General features: G+C 52.6%; 1 protein-coding gene across 1 annotated transcript; it reads right to left on the bottom strand.

Annotated features, from left to right (window-relative positions):
- Window positions 1-3,908: 3,908 nt before the first annotated feature.
- On the bottom strand, window positions 3,909-10,658 carry LOC128076102 (tumor necrosis factor ligand superfamily member 10-like). The gene is made up of 5 exons (XM_052673444.1): window positions 10,374-10,658; window positions 7,138-7,284; window positions 6,814-6,850; window positions 6,232-6,339; window positions 3,909-5,944 (listed from the first exon to the last, which is right to left on the bottom strand). The coding sequence occupies exons 1-5, from the start codon at window positions 10,596-10,598 to the stop codon at window positions 5,502-5,504; spliced, it is 960 nt and encodes a 319-aa protein (XP_052529404.1). The 5' UTR covers window positions 10,599-10,658; the 3' UTR covers window positions 3,909-5,501.
- Window positions 10,659-18,698: the final 8,040 nt, after the last annotated feature.

The raw sequence follows: 18,698 nt of genomic DNA, 5'->3' as shown, positions 1-18,698 counted from the left end.
GAAACCAAGCCTATAAGTTCAGCAGCTAAGCAAGAAATGTGATGCTGTTTTCCCTGTAAACAGGACTGGTTTAAAGAGCCCCCTGCTTCCTCCAGCTGCTCGAATCTGCATCGCTGAAGGAAATAGGTTTGCTGTGTTTCATTTGCCTCTTGCAAAGGCTTAGCAGATTCACAGCGATGAGCCCCTCTTTGTGCGAGCAGAGCTGTGCTGTGGGATGCACAGGGAGGTGGGCATGGAGTGTAGGAGGAGCTGTGGGGATTCCTGTGCCTGGCTTTGTGCAATAGCAGGGCTGTAACCTCGTAACCTGCATGCGCTTTCTCTTTGTGCACTTTATTTACAGTGTTCCAAGAAATGATTTCCTGGGGTGTTGGCGTGTTTTTCAGTGTTGATTTCCTCCTTACCTCAGAACTCGTTCTGGGCTTGGGACTTGAAAGTAAAAGCAGATCTTGTTTGAAATGGAACGAAGGACTTGGATGTAGCGATGAACTGTTCAGTATCAACAGCAAAAAAAAAAAAAAAAAATAATAGCAATTTCAGCCCCAGAATGTATTTAGAGATAAAGGGCAATGAGGCTACCTTTGTAAAGGTCCTGGTCTGTCTGGCAAGTTTGTCTGAGCTGTCTGTGCAGCCACACAATGAGCTGAGAGCAGAGCTTCAAGACAGCGAAGATAAGACCTTACTTTGGCAGCGCTACAAGGAAGGAATATGTGTCCAGATCAAATAAACACAGTGAAGCCATGAGAATTAAGGTCATCCTGAGCATGTTATTAGAGCTGTCATTCTGTCCCCCCATATTTCTTAAGGCATCGGAAAAGGGCAGGAGAGGCTTCTGAAATGCCAACTGGCAGACTGCTCACAGCAGGCTGTGGTGCAGGGGGTTGTGGTGGAGGAAGGGGTCTGTGCTGGTGCAGTGGTGGGTTTACTCAGTGAAAGTTTTTGGAGTGTTTTCAAGAGTGCTTCAGTTTGAGGTGCAGGGTTTTTCTGTGCAGTTCTGCACTGTGACGGCAGAAACCTGAAGTGGCACTCGTGGAGAGTGTCTGTGCTAGTCCTTCTGCCTTTGGAATGGGAAAGGCACGTTTCTTTTCCATTGCTGGAGTACTTTTGTAACTGGGCTGCTGGCAGTGAGGTTTAGCAGCAATCCTTTTCCCAGCAGCCGTGGTTTCACCACGGAGGCACAGGCAGGCACGCAGCTGGCACCTGCCCAACATTGCTCCTGCTCTGCAGGAGGAAATCACTGCTGGGCAAAGTAACACTGCCACAGGCAAGCAGATGAGTAATGGTACAGATGGTATTATGTATGTGCTGCTAGGTGGTGAATGATCTGCGTGTTTATCCAGGCACACAGTGTATACAGGCATGTGTAGGATTTTTGGTGTAAAATCTGTGACACGGGGTCAATCAAGGTCTTTGGCTGGTGTTGACGGTGGCACCAGGAATAGGCCCCGAAGCAGATGAGATCTGGTGATAACAAATGCTTGCTAATAACATCACTTTGGGTTGGTGGACTGAGAAGCAGAGAGGGTCAATTGGACCATGCTGCTGATGGCTGCTGCAGCTTTCCATGACTGTAATGCGTGAAGGGAAGGCTGGAGCGCCTGGGCAAAGTTACTGTTGCTTTTCTAGAGACAGCAGAAACAGCTGGCCCATGTCCCTGCTCCCTGAGCTCCGGGCTGTCAGTGCTGGCAAAGGCAGTGAGACAGCCCAGGGCCCCGGGGAGGTAAAGCAGCGTGGGGACTTCTCCATCAGATCTTGGTCTCCTGCAGTGTGTGGCTGCAGGCCTGGTCTACCCAACAGCTTCAGTGGTGCTATTGGCAACAGCTCCATTTCTGGGGGATGCTTCCAACCCTCTCCCTATGGCTGAGCCCTGTGGAGCGCGCACACAAGCACCGGAAAAGCTGCAGAGCCATAGATGTTGCAGAGCAGAGACCTTGACAGTCCCAAACCAGAGCCAAGCTACACCCTATTGTGCCAGTTACCTGTGTTCTCCTGACCAGTTTCTCTCATTGCACAGTGCTGCCTGGCTCTCGCCACTCTGGTGAGGCTGCCAGCTGGCCATGCAGTTTATCTTCTACAAAAGCATCCAGTGGACAGTGCAGCAGCCCCTTGCCTCACTTGGCACTCGGCTGTCCCAGGTCATGCAACAGGAAGGTTTACCTGGAGTGCTGTCAGTTCCTGGATGCTGCATGAAAAACAATAATCTAGCTACCCCTCCATGCTGGGGGAAAGCTCAGCTATGTTTCACAGACAACCTTTGAACCACCTGCTCTGTTTCCTGGCAGAGCCCTGGGAGGCTGATTGCTGCTGCTGCTCACCAAGCTCATGCAAAGATGAGAACTGCAAGGTACTTTTTGAAGGAAGGGCTTTTAACTAGCACCAGAAATCAACTAGACTGAATGATGCAATGAGGGCTGCTGTGTTTGGGGATCTTCGCATAACAGTCTTATGCGTAATCCAGCTGGACTGCAGGCCTCAGTGTTTTGTTTGTGTTGGACAAGAGCAAAACATGACTAAGATGCAGCACCGCCAAGCCTCGCCTCCTGCACAGCACAGGGAGAGGCTGCTGGGGCTGGAGCAGGGCTGCACCCCTCTGAGCCCTGCCTGGACACAGCAGAGGGAAAGGGACATGTTGGGTGTGGAGGGTGCTGGGTGCAGAGCAGAGCTGTCAGGCAGAGAACAGTGCATTAGGGGCCAGGTGATGGAGAGCAGGCAGGGTGGAGGAGGGAAGCATGGGTTACCAGACCACAGGATTGCTGCTGGGCAGTTTTTTTGTTATCAGCCTCTTTTCCTTGGCCTGGCAGGGTAGGGGAGAGGGAGGTAAACATCTTCTGCTTGTGGGGGGGGGGGGAGAGATCACATTCCTGATGTAGGGAGAGACATGGGAGTGCCCTGGCTCATTCTGCACTGGATCCCAGCTCCAACTGATGATGCAGAGAAAGCTTAGGCCTGAAAAGATGGGGGGTGGACAGCAGGAGCAAGGAGCAGCTCCTGCCTGGCCTTGGCAGGAAGAGGAAAAACCCATCTCAGCTCCCTGGGTCTTGGACTGGGTGGGCTTGAGCCATCCTAGGCTCTGGAAGCTTTAAGCTGGCTCAGCAACCCAAAAGCAAACAGGAACAGAATGAGGACTCCCCCAGGCAGCTGGGAGGGATGTCCCGACTCCCACTTCTTCTGGACAGCTGCTGATGGGAGCAGTGTGCTTCCTGCACCACATCTGAGCCCTTGCCTTCCCCAGTTCAGCGGGGTTGGGGGCTGAATGCCCAGTTGAGCTTAGCCAGCATGCAGGGCTGCAGCAGGAGCTACACCTGGCCCTGGCAGGGAATGCACCAGGCTTGGAAGCAGAGGTGTGTCTCTCTGGGAAAGCCTGGGGCATTCATGGGGAGAGGGTGCAGCTGCCTTGGCATGACTTTAGCCTGGGCTGTGGAGCCATTGGTGATGCAAGATGAGACAAGACCCCACTGCTGCCTGCAGCCTTCACTGTCTGCAAGTTGCAGGGCTGGAGCTGCTGGGAATCACAGGCACCTGTTCCCCCAGGCGTCCTTGGCACTCGCAGCTCTCGCTCAACACTGAGCTGCTTCACCACTCCTGGTGCCTTGCTGCAGGTGCTGTGCAGGGAACAGGGCTGGGAGCACAACTCTGCAGGCTGCAGTGGGCAAACCAACCTTCTGTGCTCAGTCTGTGCCACACTCTGCCTGCAGAAAGCCTCTGCTGGGCCGTGTGCTATAGCAAGAAATGCAGTGGGAGAACAGATACGGCTGCTCTGCACTCAAGCGCTTTGCAGCGTGCTAGCACAGAGCAGGTGGGTGTGCTGGCCTGGACATCCTGCTGTCTGGTTGGACCAGCAGCATTACTATGCAATGGTACATGACTAAATACCCACCTTGAGGCTGCTGCACAGAGGTGCAAGGCCAGGGCTGGAGTACAGGATTTATTGAAAGCAGCACTGAGACCCCCCCAGAACTGTGCTGGCAGGAGGGGTGTTTGTGTCCTTTGTGGCAGCTTGTGCTGCTGGTCTGTCCCTGTACATTAACATTCATAATATGATACAGAGTATACAAGTAGTTACCAAAGTGGTCTATGTCCACACAGTGTCCATGGGCCCAGCCAGCTTTATCGTGCTCTGCTCTGCTTGAACCTGTCTTTTGTGTCTGATGTGTCCTGGAGGTTTAGCAAAAGGGATTTGCTTTTGTCCTGGGTCCTGTGCCACTACTGCCTGAGCTGAAGCGTGGCCTGGGCAGCAATCCTGGAGGGTGACAACTTGATGTGAGCAAAGAGTGGCTCTGCTGCCCAACAGTGCTGGGAGAAGCAAAATCCCAAAGAAAGGGATGCTAGGTCAGAAGCAAAGGGAGGCGAGATGTCAAGCTCCTCATCTTGGTGGTCCTGTGCATGTGGGCTGCCCCACAAGGTGGCCCAGCTTGTCTCCAGCATGTGGATTGCTGGCCCTGCTCAGCACCAAGGGGCTGGGGCACCGCTTTTCTGCATTTTCATTGCTGTCACATGAGGCTTGTGAAAAGTTGCTGAGGACCACATTGCACCCTGGGCACAGCTGGTTCAGTGTCCCTTCCTCGCCGTCAGGGGTTTGTGTGGGCGACAGAGAAGCACCTGGAGTGCTGTATGTGCTGCTGTTTGTTCCATCCTGCTAAGAACCAGCCCAAGGTGCCAGTCTTGCAAGTCTGCAGCTCCTCAGCTCTCTCCAGGGAGAAGATGCTGCTCTGGATGTGCCACATGCTAGGTTCTGCTGATGCTGCGTCTAACCTGGGCAAGGAGTGCATCTCTGCCATGTGCCTGGGTGCAGCTGCTTGTGCTGGTAATTATTGTAGCGTTATGACCCTGCTCTTTGCCTCCTTAGAAGCTGATTGCTGGCACAGATCAGGTTTCTAACTGATCTGAACTGAAACTCCTTGACTATTTCCTGGAAGTTGGTGTTGGATCTGTCCTGTGCCTGCAGGCTGCTTGGCCATGGGGTGGTGGGCAGCCCTGCAGCCATTCTCCTCATACCACTGCTCTTTGCTAACCTTGACTTCCGCCCCAGTACTTCCAGCTCAAGATCCGTGAGCTTGGCAGCATGGCTGGCTATGATTTGCTACCTGCATGTGCCAAATCTGGATTCAGACTTGCAGGGGGGTGGTCCTGCCATGAGAAAGATTAGTCTGACATTGTGGCTTCTATGCTTCCGCCTTGATGGCGTGGGGGGCACACAGATGCACAGCAAGTGGTTACAAGGCACCCTAGTGGTGTGGCTCTTGGTAGAAGTGTGTTCTGCTCTTTGTTCCCTGTGCCAACTTGCCCAGCTCCAGCTGACTCCCACCAGGCACAGCAGATGCAGGGAATTACACTATGCCAGGCCCAGCTGGACCGCTGGCCACTTGGCTGGCTGTCCCACACAGAGGAAGGCAACAGCATGAGGAGAGCTGTACACAACAGCAGCTCAAATTGCTTCTGCCCTAGGCCACGTAGAAGAGTCAATCCAGCAAGAGCAGAGGGAAGGTGTGAGGATAAGGAGGCTGTCACAGGTCGAGCCGGAAGGCCCCAAAATAGCTGGCTGCTGCATCGTTGTAGTCAATGGCCAGTGAGGAGACGGAGACGAAGAGCTCATCACCGGCCTTGAGTTCAAACAGTCCCCCCTGGTAGAGAGCGTGGAGGCCGTATTCTGCCTCGGGTGCCCAGCATTTGGTGCCCACTCCTTTGAGCAGAAGGATGGGCTGGCTGTAGGAGGTCTTCCAGTTGATGCACTGCACGAGCTGCGGCACTGAGACACGGGCGCCGGCCCCATCACGGGAGTAGCGGAAGTAGATCTGGGAGTAGACGTAGTATTTGCCCGCCTGGTTGACCCGCAGCCGGCCGTCCCGGTATGTGATGTTCTGCAGGTGTGAGTGGATGGTGCTGTCCTCCCAGCGAGTGATGGCATGGCGGCAGGACTGTGAGAGGTTCCCAAAGCGTCTGGAGCTTCCTGAGGAGAAGGCAGGGTGATTAAGGGAGTGTACTGCACTGAGAGCATCAATTCAGGGCCAGTAGGGGTGGCCCTATCGTGCTCCTACAACCATCCAGCTTGGAGGTGGGGTGGGGAGGGTGGTCTTGGACTGGAAAGGACAAACATCTTTCTATCTGCTGGAAAATGCAACTTCCCATGCTCAGCTCTCAGGTGAAGATCTCTGGGGGAGATCTATGATTCTATGATCTTTCCCCGCCCCCACCCCAGAAGCCCCCCCAGCTCCCTGCTGGCGTCTCCTGGCTTACCATCCTGGGCCGGGCTCTGTGGGCGGAGGGTGAGATGTGCTGAGGGTTTGCCGAGTGTTTTGGTAGCAACCTGTCCCTCTGAGCTGTTGAAGTAGCTCCTCTGGGCCTCTGCAAAGAAAGGGACAAATGGATTTAGGAGGCAGAGTGTGCAGGGACCTGCAGACCAATTCTGGCATGTCCTTACTTAGCAACTAGAGAGAACGAGGCAGCAGAACGCCTCACTGACCCTACGCAGGAGGAGTTCACTTGGGATGACTGTGTAGTCAATTATTATCTAACAACTCTGTGCTGCTTCCTGGGTAGACGGGTTCCCCAGTCTCCAATCCAGCAGACATAACATCCCTCCAACCCGGTGGGGCAGTCTGCCCTCCCGCCCAGCTCACAGTGTTGTGCCAGAGGAGTTTGCCCTGGGAGCGGCCGATCACCCTTGACCTGCTGGCAGCCCTAGCCCCACGCTGAGCCATTGCACGTGGACATGGCTCAGCCCACAGCGCAGCTCAGTGACCCGTGACACCATGCAGCAAAGGTTCCCCGTGAGTGGAACCCCAACTCCTGCCCCAGTGCTCAGAGGGATGCACTCACCATTCACCACGCTTCTGCTGATAGCGTTCTCTGTCACCTGAACCATTAGAGAAGAAAAACAACCCCATGGTTTAAAGATGCAAAGGCTGTTCCCTGCCCCCAGCTCCTCTCATCCTTCCAAGCTTTCAATATGTTCTTCATGCTATGCCTCTGGACTTTACCATCTCCTCTGTGCAGAGGATTTGGCATGCAGTCCTGCTTGGATTGAGCCTCTGTCACCCACCGCTGAAGTGGATGGGGAAACTGAGGCAGGCAGGCAAATAGGAGCTCTCCTTTCATGTATCCCACCCTCCCCAGCCCTGCAGCCAGCAGCCCCAGGCTCACCGTGGCCACGTAGGCTTTGATGGTGTTGGCCAGCTTGAGGCAAGACTGGTTGCTGATCAGCTCTTCCAAGTTGGAGCCTTCCTGCTGCTGATTGATAAGCTGCAGACACCTCAGTTCCTCCGAGCTGCCCTGCGACTGAGCTTTGAGCTGGAATGGAAACACCTGGATGTTCACAGACTGGACAGAGCAGGGTAAGGCAGTGCACATGATTTGGCTGGGCGCAGTGGGGATCCCTGCAGGGTGCATGCCCAGGTCAGCTGCCTTTGGTCTGGCTATTCCTGTGTCAGGATGCCCACAGACACACCATGGAATAGAGCATAACCCAGCCCTTCTCTGGGCACAAAGCTGATGGTAGGATGGGCAGCTACCATCAGGACACAAATGTGGACTGAAGCTGCTCTTCTGGGAAGGAATCAGTTGGCAGAAAGCTGAGTGTGTCCCAAGTTCTGTCCAAAACCTGTTCTGTGAATTGAATGTGTTGAATCCTCTTTGTCCTCCTATGATCCCCATGGCTGGCAAAAGCTTGCTCATATCAGCGGTTATAGAAATGTGACAGCTCCTTTCATTGAGTCTCAGTGCTGAGCATGAGTGGAAGACACAGATTCTTGCAAGCTGCAGAGCACCAGGTAAAGGAGAGGTACTGAAATTTCCTTTTCTCCATCTCCTTCACCTCTCCTGCTGTGACACTGGGGAAGCAAGCATGACCCAGCCTTAGCTGTGAAGAAGATATTCACAGACTCTGGGGAAGGGGTTGCAGTGCTTGGCTCCACATGTCCTCGGCCCATTCAGTGGCTGTGCAGAGAGGTAAGAATACCAGCTCCATGCTGGAAGCATGCAGCAGCCTGTTCCATGGCTGCTATATGGTGATGAGGCTCTGTAATTTACTGCTGTTGATCCTGTTGTAAACTAAGCTCTCACACATCTCTTCCCTCCCAGGGCCAAGCAATACTGGCTGGAGACCAGACCCCAAGTACTGCATCAGCCCAGACAGAGCTCAAACACTTTGTAATCTGTGCTGGATTGTGGCTGGGGGAAGGAAGCCTTCCTTCCAAGTGATGTGGGCTGCTGCATAGTGAACTATGCCTTGCCAGCATGTCTTTAGGATGACCTGGCCCAATTCTGCACAGCTGCTGCCCAGATGACGGACACAGCTGGCTGTGGGAAAACCAGGGCCCAGATGGGACAGCTGCCCTGACACTGCCACTCAGGAGCTGGGAACCAGTGCAGGCACCTGGACCAGCCTGCCTGCACCACCTGGGTTGTTCCCAGATCAGGGAGCCAACCCAGCAGCCCTTGGTCACTCTGTCAGTCCCACCAGCATCCTGTGCTTCCTCCAGTCAGCCTGCAGCTTCCACCAGATGTCTGCCTGCCTCCTGACCCTGATCAGTGGAGATTCTGGAATCAGCACAGAGACTATGTGAGGTGAGATAAAAAGTCTTCTTTTTTTCTCTCACTTTTTGTGTGTGTGTGTGTGTGTGTTATTGGGCTGGGTTTACCAGCACAGTGGGTGGGAGATGGGTTGCAGTGCTGATCTCAGAGAAGTGCTGTGGCGCAGGCACAGCAGGAGGCTAAGTACAGCCCTCGCACGGGTTCACCTGGGATGGGTTTAGGTGGCAGAGCTGCCAGCCTTGCAAAGACATGCTTGTCTGAGTGGGTGGAAGCACAGTGCCTGTTGTAAATCCCCAAGTGATGAGGCTGCTCGCATGAAACTCTCCAACACAATGCATGCTTGGGCAGAGCCAGTGTGTGCAGTCAGCTCCTTTGTGCTGCCAGCAGCACTAACTGTGGTGTAGGCACATATAATCAGGGTCAGCCCTGGTAATGTGGTGGCACAGTCCCAGCATAACAATGAGCACTGCAACCATACCCCTCTGGCCACCAGTTGACTACCAGTTGACTGGCTCTGCTAATTGCCTTGATTAAGGCTCACTGTGATAGGCTGCATGTGCCACCAGCACCTCTCACTGTACAGGATAATTGCAGTCCCTACCTTGTCTGTCTCCCCTTAATGAAAAATAGGAGAAACTTCTGTAAAATGGGAGGGCAGACTGGGTGTGCATGTGTTCTGGGTGAGAGAGGTTGGCCAAGGCAAGTGATTCTGTGCCCTCGGGATGCTGAGTTCTGAGTGCTACCAGCAGCACTGTTCCCATGTTGGGATCCAGTGAGAGACTCCAGAAGTTATTCCAAAGATGTAAATCAGTGTAAACTGTTTTCTTCCTTCAGCCCTTCCCTGAGGCTCTGTCTGCCCACATTTCCGTTCTCCTGCTGATACCTCTCATGTAAATCCCTTGTAGTGGGTGCCACAGGAGATCCAGGGGAGGAAAGAAAATGTGGAGGCTGGAGTATGCTCTGAAGGATGCTGAAGCAGTCAGCGGACAGACTGTTCCTCCTGCACCCAGGGATGGGGCTTTGTCCAATTTCTCACCTCTGCTGTGGTTTTGTGCAAAGTTTGGCATTCCTGTGCCCTTCTACTGATGGGCCCTCCCTCATCAGAGCTGCCTGGTAGTCCTTTGGTTTTCCATGTCTCCTGTTTGGTGTTTGACCCTTCCACTGCTGGGGGCCCGCTGTGGATCTGCCATAGCAGGGGCAGCAGTGTGTGTATGCAGGGCTTGTAGGACCAGGGCCATCCTCTGCAGTTTGTTGTTACAAGGGCAGTGCCTATGTGAGGGTGGTCAAGGGGCCCTGGGAAGCTCTCTGGCTGCTGATGCCCATCGGGCAGCAGTGGTGCAGCTGTCAATGGCAGGATTTGGTTGCAACACTTAGTCCATGGGAGCTGAGATCAGGAACAGCTTGGCAGGAGCAATGCCGAGGGCAAGCCAGAGAGGCTGCACCCCTCTACTGGGCGCCATTCAATAGAACGAAGCGCCTGAGAGCTCCAGGTGTGGGGTTCCCCCAGCCTCACAAAGAGAGAAAGAAGGCTGCAGCGTCTGCAGAAGTCCTGGAGCGTGCGTGGGATGAGAAGCACAGGGCAGGGCACAGGGACCAAAGGGCGTCCGTGCAGACCCTTCCCTGGCCCCAGCCCGGACCCGCATCCTCAGGTTACCCGCGGGCAGAGAGCAGCTCCGTCGGCACCCGCCGCCCAGGACAAGGGCTTGCTTTGCGCACGGAGGGATCCGCGGAGGAGCCCCGATCCCCAGCGCCGAGCGCCGTCCCACGCCGGGAGCGAAGCCGCGGCTCGGGCGCTCCCGGGGTGCAGCCCTCGCCCAGCCGCCCTCGAGGCCCCGCGCCGCGCTCACCTTGGAGATGGCCATGGTAAAGTAGACAAAGAGCCCGGTGGTGGAGGCGATCTGCAGGGCGAGGATGGCCATGACGGCCACGCTGCCCCAGAGCGGCCCGAATCGCCGCCGCCTCTCCCGCAACTCCCCGGGATCGGTGCCCGGACCGTCCCCCAGCATGCGGGTGGCCGAGCCGCCGCTGTCGGAGCGCAGGTACTGCCCGGCGCTGGGCTGCTGCGGGGCCATGGCCGGGCCGTCGCTCCCCCCGCTCCGAATTGCCCGCAGCTCCGGCGGGACGGACCAGGGAGGGGCGGAGACACGGATGGAGGCGGCCTCGGGTGGGAGTGGGGGTGGTCCTCGGGCTTTGGGTCGAGCGTGGCCTCGGGGGTGGGGTCTGTCCCGCACCTCCTCCTGCGCGGCAGGAGAGGGGCGGTGGACGTTCGTGCGCTCCGAGAGTGGGGCTCTGTGTCCTTTGTGAGCCGCACGAGGCTGGCAGGGTGGTGGAGGTGCAGGGCTTGGGGACGCCCTGCTGCAGACGGTGGAGAGTCCGTGCGCTGTCTGGGCTGGGAACGGGAGGTCTCGGGGTTGGCTGGGCCAGTGATTTGGGTGATGCAGACTATGGGGTGCCGGGGATGTCTGCCAGGGTTCAGCGGGTCTCCCCAGAGGCTAATGTTTGCAGAAAGGTATTGATTGCTGTGAGTCTTTCCCGGGGCTCATTCCACTGCCCACCGCTAAGAAACCATCCTGGGCCCGGGTGCTGGAAAAGCATCTGGTTGGAAGCAGCGTTTGGTTGTTCTCTGATAGCTGACTGCTGACCCCAACGGCTGTGCTCTGCTGGTGAGCAGTGTTCCCTGTCCTCCTGAAGTGGGGATGTTGAGTTGTTTGGAAAGCAAACAGAAAACCTGGAGGAGGATTGCTGCCTGATGACTGCCAGTCGCTGCTTTGTGCTCGGGTGACCGCAGTCTGTAGTGTTTTTGCCCCTGCAATGGAAGTGAGATCTTCATACACAAATACTATAGTTCTCCCTGAGCCCTTGTCTCTTCTCTAAGGATGGGATGTGGGAAAACTGTGGGCTGGCCCCAGGCCAAACCCACAGACAGCTCCAATAACCCCAAGTGGTACCCTAGGGTAAACTTTATGATTTATAGCAAAATGAGGGGCCGACTGTGAGCAGGAGGGGCCCCTGGTGCGGCCCCTGATGGAGGCAGGGCCACAGCCAGTGCTGAAGCCACAGCAGGGGAGAGGAGCCCCGCACCTCTGGAGTGAGGAGAGCCGTTGGGGACAGCCAGCACACCAGTGCCTTGCTTCTTCAGGGCTCTCACACCATGAATGGTGGTTGTTTTGGCTTTTTTTTTGCTTAGGAAAGGAACTTGTCCCATTTTACATCCTGCCTGCCAAAAGTGGCACTGTATGCACTGTATCTTCCATTGAATCCCAAAAGCTTTGGCTTTCTGCAGACAGATTTCCCCCAGGGAGCTGATGGTTGGGATGCAGAAAGAGGGAACTATTCACAGCAACCACCTTTTTAAAACAAAGGAGCAGTTCTATTATATCTTTTTACAAGTCATCGTGGCTGCTTTGCTTCCTTTGTATGCCTGGGGGTGAAGCAGCAGCTCCACAATTGCCTTGGGATCAGCTAGGGACGTACAGGAGTTGTCCTTTCCTTCAGATGCCAGGACAAGAGCTTGAACTAGAACTTCTCAAACATCCTTGCAGTCCTACTTTGCTTGTGCATTCTTCTTTCCGTGTACAAATGGAGCACTGGAGCTTGTTCGTGGAGCACTGGAGCTCCTGGCCAGATTTGGAGGGTCCTTCATCATACCTCCTGACCCTTGTTCTGTGGACTGAGTTGCAGGGCATGTACCACAGGAGTAGTTTTGAGAAGGTTTCCTTCACAGGTCTCCCCCCATCCATGTTTGCTTTCCCATGGTGGTGATGGTGGGTTCATAATCTCAGTGCTTTCATAGCCTCAAGACTTAGGTGTGCATGCATTTGCAGAATTCCTTCAGCAGTGCCAGATATGTCAGGCTTCTCTGGGCTTCAGATACGTACTGCACACAGAGCAGCCACATGAGTAGTAGTTATGGCTTCCCAGACATGGAGAAGTGGGTAACTAGTCACCTTATCTGCTCCTATTGCTTTTATAAAAGTGTTTGCTGAGCCTTGAATAATGCAAGCTCAGTACAAATGTTTTCAGATCACTGATCTAATCACTCATTTTCTGTGCAAAGGTCTCTACCACCCTTTCCCAGCATCCACTCTTTCTGTGGGAAATGGTTGCTGAATTCCTGGTGATCTGTGTTGTAGGGACGTGGGGAGGAAATGCTGCCCCTTCTCCCTGTACCAGGAAAAATACTACTGAGACTGGGGGATCATCCGGCCAAAAGCATCTGTCAAGTGACTGGGTGGTTTCCGTTGGCTCCGTGCATGACATGGTGCCTTAAGCCCTTGAGAGGCTGCTGCTCTGCTCAGGCACTGGTACGGCACTGTCCTGCCCTGGCATGTGTTGGGAAGGGGAAAATGAGAAATGGATCAGTAACTGGTGGTGGACACGGGCTAGAGGGCCCAAATGCATTTGCAATTTGGAATGTGGATGCATATGCAGAAGCAGCTTGGGTAGCACTCATCCATGTGCTGTGCTCCTGGTCCACTTGCTTCTCCATACAGTGGGGAAGGGGGCCACCTGGGCTCTGCTAGTGAGCAGCAGGACACCTGGAGCTGCAAGCGCTCAGTAGCTCATCTCTGTTCCGTGGAGATGGGAGGTTTGCAAAGCAGCCAAGCCTGAGTGAGGGCAGGACCAGCACTTGGACTGTAAAAAGAAAATTGGCTGGGAGCCAGATAAAAAAAATGCCTCCTGAGACTGGCTGGAGAGTTGTTTTTCACTTCTAATATTTCCTGGTCTGTGCACTAGGAGAATTGGGCCAGTTGAGCCTGGAAAGCTGTTTCCTCAGCACTCAGTGATGCAGAACCATTGCAGGAAAGTGGGAGAGAGTGTTTTGCTGTGGCCTTGCATCATCACCAAAGTGCTGGAATAGGGGAAACTAGGCAGATATTGCCTGCATAGGGATGTGAGCTGTGTGAGTTTTACAGTCTGCAACTTAGATTCTCTTTGGCTTTGCTTCAGGTATGATGGCTGAATGCACAATTTAGTAATGTGATTTTCCCAGGTTTTATGGAGGTGATAGTACAATCAGGATCCATTGGGTTAGGCTATACTGGATTCCTCTTGAGCTTGGTTAGCCAGGGCATTCATTCCTTCCTGGTTTGTACCTTCTGGAGCAGAGATTCAGATCCAGTTCTCAGTTTTGTGAGACTGCTCCTTTAAGGCAAGCCACAGCCTTGTTCTCGCTGGCTTGATTTCTAACATGTGTTGGTTACATGATCTTTAGTCAGGAAACAGCAGCCCCCCCGGGATGTGAAATCAGCGCACGCAGCTCAGAAAGGTCTTTGCTAGCCTTTCTGGTATGCTCTCTCAAACATTTGTCTTTCAATTTGAACTGATCAATTCCTCCACTGAGCCTTATGCGAAAAATCTTCTTCTGCACCAGATCATACTCCCAAGGTTCATAGGAAGCCTGGTGATTCCAGCTGATGCACTTAATCAGCTCTTCTTCCTGACCAGTCTGTCTCAACTATGCTGAGAATCCACATCTGTATCAGGCTCAGTTCTACCCTCAGGGAGAACCTCTGATGGTTCACCTTATCCTTGGGTCAGCATCCTTTTTTTGTGGTAGGAACCTGGGAAACAGTGGACTGGCAGTGATGTGTCTCAGCCCTTCTATGCCTCAGTTTTCCTCTGCTCAACACAGGCTTTCAGAGGACCTGTGCGGTTGCCCAGGTGCTTGAGATGCCTGGCAGGAAGACGCTTAGCTTGGTCAATGCTCTGGTGTATGTCCATCCTATGGGATGCTGCAGGGGCATTCCCTGACTGAGTGCATTCAGACAAAGGGGGGAAAGGCTGATTTGGATGAAGATTAAAGGCTCCAAGAAAATATGCAAATAGCAGGATTGCTCTCAGGGTGCTCATTATATAGAAATAGTGCAAAGGAACGGATGCCAGCAGGGAAATGCTTGGATGCTGGTCCCCGCTCCTACAATCAGTTTCAGGCTTTTCAAGACGTAGTGTTTTCCTTTGCCATATTTCCAAGCAGAAATTGCCATTCTTCCATCCGGCATGGGCAGAAAAGAGCTGGAGATGGCTGTGGCAGACCTGCTGCTGCCTGAACAAAGAGAGATGATTAAAGCCAGGCCTCTTATCTCCTCCACCCAGAATACCAGAGATTTTACAGCACATTTAACTTGCCCAAATTTCACCTGTGCTATAGAGACAGATAAACAGGAGGAGGGGTGGGGGTAGGAGAAAGATACTTTGAGGTTAATCCCTTGGTGATGTGGCTGTGGGCTCACTAGGAGCAGGCACACAGCCCACAGGCAAGGTGTTTGCTGGGAGTTTTTGGGGTCACAGGGACATTACTTAGGAAATGTCAGAGGAAGTGGCCAATGCAGCAGATGTTCTTGGAAAAAAATAAAGCCTCAGTTCAGAGTGTAAGAGATTGAAGTGTTTTAGCCTGGAGCTGGTGGTGCCCCTTTGCCCTCCCAGGGGGCCACAAGAGCGAGTGTGGGAGCACATGGTTTAGCTGGCCTGGTTGTTCAGGCTCTGGCAGCTGCAGGCACCAAAGGAGGCACACATACCATGGGGCTGCACAGAGGTTCCCTATGCCAGCAGGCCCAGGAAGGGGCAACTCAAGCAGGCATGACTCAGCACCCAAACCACAAGACTCAGCGCCCAAATGCTGACTGACGATGCCAATGCAGCAGTCTCTCTGCACATAGTCCCTCTCTGGGATTGGCAGTCTCAATCTGCCTGAGACCACAGTTGAACCAGCAGAAAATTTCCTCAGCCAACCCCAAAAGTTTTCATGATCTGTGTTTATGAGAGACACGTAGAGAAACACTTCTTCAGCCATATCCCAAATGTCTTTCTGGAAAGGGAGTCTCAGCTCCTGGGGAGGGAGCAGTGGGGCAAGCAGAACAATGCAAGTCCATCTCAGAAGTGGTCCTAGAGGGTGTGCAGGATAGCTGTGTCTGCCTAGTTGTTCAGATCACACACTGCTGATGCTGTCAGCAAGGCCTGTGGAAGGTTTTTTTTGTTTGTTTTTAATAGTGAATATAAAGTCCTTTGCTGCCCGTGTTGAAAAGAGTGTGGCAGTGTTCATACCACAGTTCTGCAGTTTATCTAAATGAACACTTGCTTTTTGGTTTTGTCCTAAACCCACCTGAGTCAGCATTGGACTGACCTCGGAGAGAGCAAAATCCCAAGACCTCTGTGCTCCTCTTTTCAGCACACACGCAGACAGACACAGACATGCACAGCGTATGCTTTCTCTGCTAGGCACGCAGACCCTCTGTTGTGTTCTAGGGAATCATGCAAACCACATGGAGGCTGCAGGGGGGACAAATTTCAGTGGTTGGAGCTGACTCAGAACTTCCCACCGCAGGTTTCCTGCTGGCTCAGGGCTTTTTCAGCCTTCTTCCCTTCCTATCCTCAGAACTATTGAGCTCCTTGAGAGAAGGCTCATGTGTATCCACTACCCATGGAGCTGCCAGGAGCCCCTTCCCCCACTTGTCAAGACAGCTCATGGGGCAGGGTGTACTCACGATCTGGAAGTATTTTTGTAGAAACATCCTTCTGCAAATCACTGGGTTGCACCTCGCCTGTTCTGGCCGGTTTATTTTGAAATCCCAATTTCTGGAAGCTGTGATAGAAAGCTGGTTTGTGTAGTTCCCTGCAAACTCTCAGGGTTTGGGTTGGCTCGGCTCAGCTCAGCTTCTCTTCTCACACAGCATAACTTTCCCTGATTCAGCCATAGGACCCATCTTTGCACCTCAAGGAAAGATGTTTCTATCTTAGGATGGCTGCTGTCTCCTCCGAACTGGGACACTGGGATGCCGTGCCTGGCTGTTTCTGGGCTGCAGAGAATAAAAGAAGCTGTGGGTTTTGCAACATCCTGGCAAAGCAGAGCATTAAAAGAAAAGAAAAGAAAAAATAGGACAGCCTGAACCCAGCCGTGCAGCACTCAGCTGGGGTCTTGGAGCATCAGCTGCCCATGTGGGCCAGCTGTGCTTCCTGTCCACCACCTCCACATCCTACTTTCCTAGTTCTCATTCAGCACAGCTGTCTCTGCTCTTGCTTTCACAGTAGGAAGTGAAACCCAGGAACAGTACAGCAGAAGGCATTTGGGCAGCCCTTGTCTGCTGCTGCCCTTGTCTTTCTTCTATACAGGATTAAAGGAAAGTATCTTGTGGTGGAGGGAAGGGTGGTTCTATGTTTTGAGGTTTGGATTTCGTGGCATCCAGCTGTGTGCTAGGAGACACAGTGGGTGGTTTCATTTTCCAGTCTGACCAAAGCACCCCCAGTCCCTTTTCCTTCAGAGCTGCAGGTCTGGGAAAGGTTGTTTCTGTGATTCTCGGCAGGCAGCTGAGTTTTCGTGGAGTGGGGAGAGCAGATCACGAGTTTTCCTGATTATCTGAACTTGCAGTTATTCAGATCTAACAAACAGCCCTGGCTCTGCCTGCTTACCCTGCCTGGGGTAAAACTGCACCTCCAAGCCTGGCCCAGAGGAGCAGCCAGTCCTTGCTGTGCCTTGGCAGTGGGTCAGATAGGCTTCTTCCACTAGATAGCACAAAGACAGGGATGCTACGTATAAAGACCCCGAACTTCCTTGTGACTGCTCCAGAAGTCCCCTGCCATGGCCAGGGCCAACTGGAGACTCGCACAAGGTATCAGGATGCCACCTGTCTGCCCCTTCCTGCCCCATGCAGAGGGTCTGGCAGCAGTGCCGCCATCGGGCCGGGGCCTGGAGCTGGGAGCATCCCCAGACCCTGGTGGGAAGCAGGGAAGGAAAGAAGGAAGGAAGGCCGGCCCTGTTCCTTCTCCTTCTTCCGCATCCGAGCGGGCCGTGTCTGACTGCCGGTCTCCGTGCTCTCTCTAGTGGCAGAGCCCGGCAGCACAAACTGGTGCGGTCAGAGCCTCGGGAGGTGGTGGAGTCCATTGCAGGGCAGTAAGGGCAGTATTTCCTGCCTCCCGCTTCTAAGGTTTCCACCCGTACCCTTTATCTTCTATCAGAAGTACTGAAATGCATCCTCCCAGAGAGAAGCGGGGCCCAGTGGAACTATGCATAATCCTCCATAGCACATTACATATAAGTGTACAAATAAGTGAAGCTGGCTAATCTTTCCTGTGATCATGTGCTTGCTCTATTTGAGGGGTGTATGCTGAAAATACTAACTATAAGTATTTATTTTCTGATGTGATTTGAAATGCCCATGAATTTTGGATGAGATAAATGACTCTTAAATAGTTTTTAGTAATGGGTACCACATTTTAACTCACTGATTATTTCTAAGCGAGCAAGAAATTGTCAAGAACATAAAATAGAACAATTAATTTTCTACTTGTATTTTCCCAAATGTTTCTTTAACTCCCCCCTCTCCCAAATAACATTTCGGCAATCTGCATTTGTCATTTGCTAACAATAGGATCACTCCAACACATTCCAGGCAGGAAATCACGTGCTGTATAAATAGGGCTGCAACATAGACAACATTCTTTTGATTTTAGATTGTTTCAAGGGTGGGACTTTCAAGAACAGCTATTCATTCTCCTTCCTTAAAAGAAAGTTTACTTTAAAAGAATAATCTGGTTGTGACTTATTCTGGTGCTCTTCTCTGCTTCTGCCTATGATATTCTTTTGCTGAACAGCTGGAAAATCTAAGCAGATTCAAAGGAGCCAAGTGTGCTTATGTGGGCTGTTTTATCCATTCCGTTGCCTCAGAAGCATAACTTATTGCATGTATGTGCTCTTTTAAACTGAGGGTGACACAATTGTTTTCTGTCTTTAGTGCACAAGCTCTACCTTATGCATTCATATTCTATCGCCATCTCTGCCTGAGCTGCGCAGTTACGGCCCAATTAAACCTCAGTAACTGCACAGAGCAATATATTTTTGATGACGATGATTATTTACGCTAACGTAACTTGTGAAGTGAGTACATAAAATTCTGCCAGTGTCCTCTGCGAAGAAAAATAATCTCTAAAGAAAACACTGATAACTTGAATGCTCTCTGCTTTCTAAGTAATCATTGCAATTATTAGAAATTTTCACAGTGTTAAAATGGTTAAGAAGAGTCACGGCTTAAAGTCTTCAGTTTCTGAAGATACTAAACTCAAGGTTAAGGAAATGGGATGAGAGACATGATTTGTAATTGCATTTTACAGTTTATACACGTAGCTGTGATTTAAAGAATATTACATTTGTTAGGTACTCATTTATTTTCTGAGAATTG

The sequence above is a fragment of the Tympanuchus pallidicinctus genome, unplaced genomic scaffold (genome assembly GCF_026119805.1).
Source record: "Tympanuchus pallidicinctus isolate F22 unplaced genomic scaffold, pur_lepc_1.0 scaffold13, whole genome shotgun sequence".
NCBI lineage: Eukaryota > Metazoa > Chordata > Aves > Galliformes > Phasianidae > Tympanuchus > Tympanuchus pallidicinctus.
The sequence above is the reverse complement of the archived record's forward strand: the minus strand, read 5'-3'. Positions and strand labels throughout refer to the sequence as shown.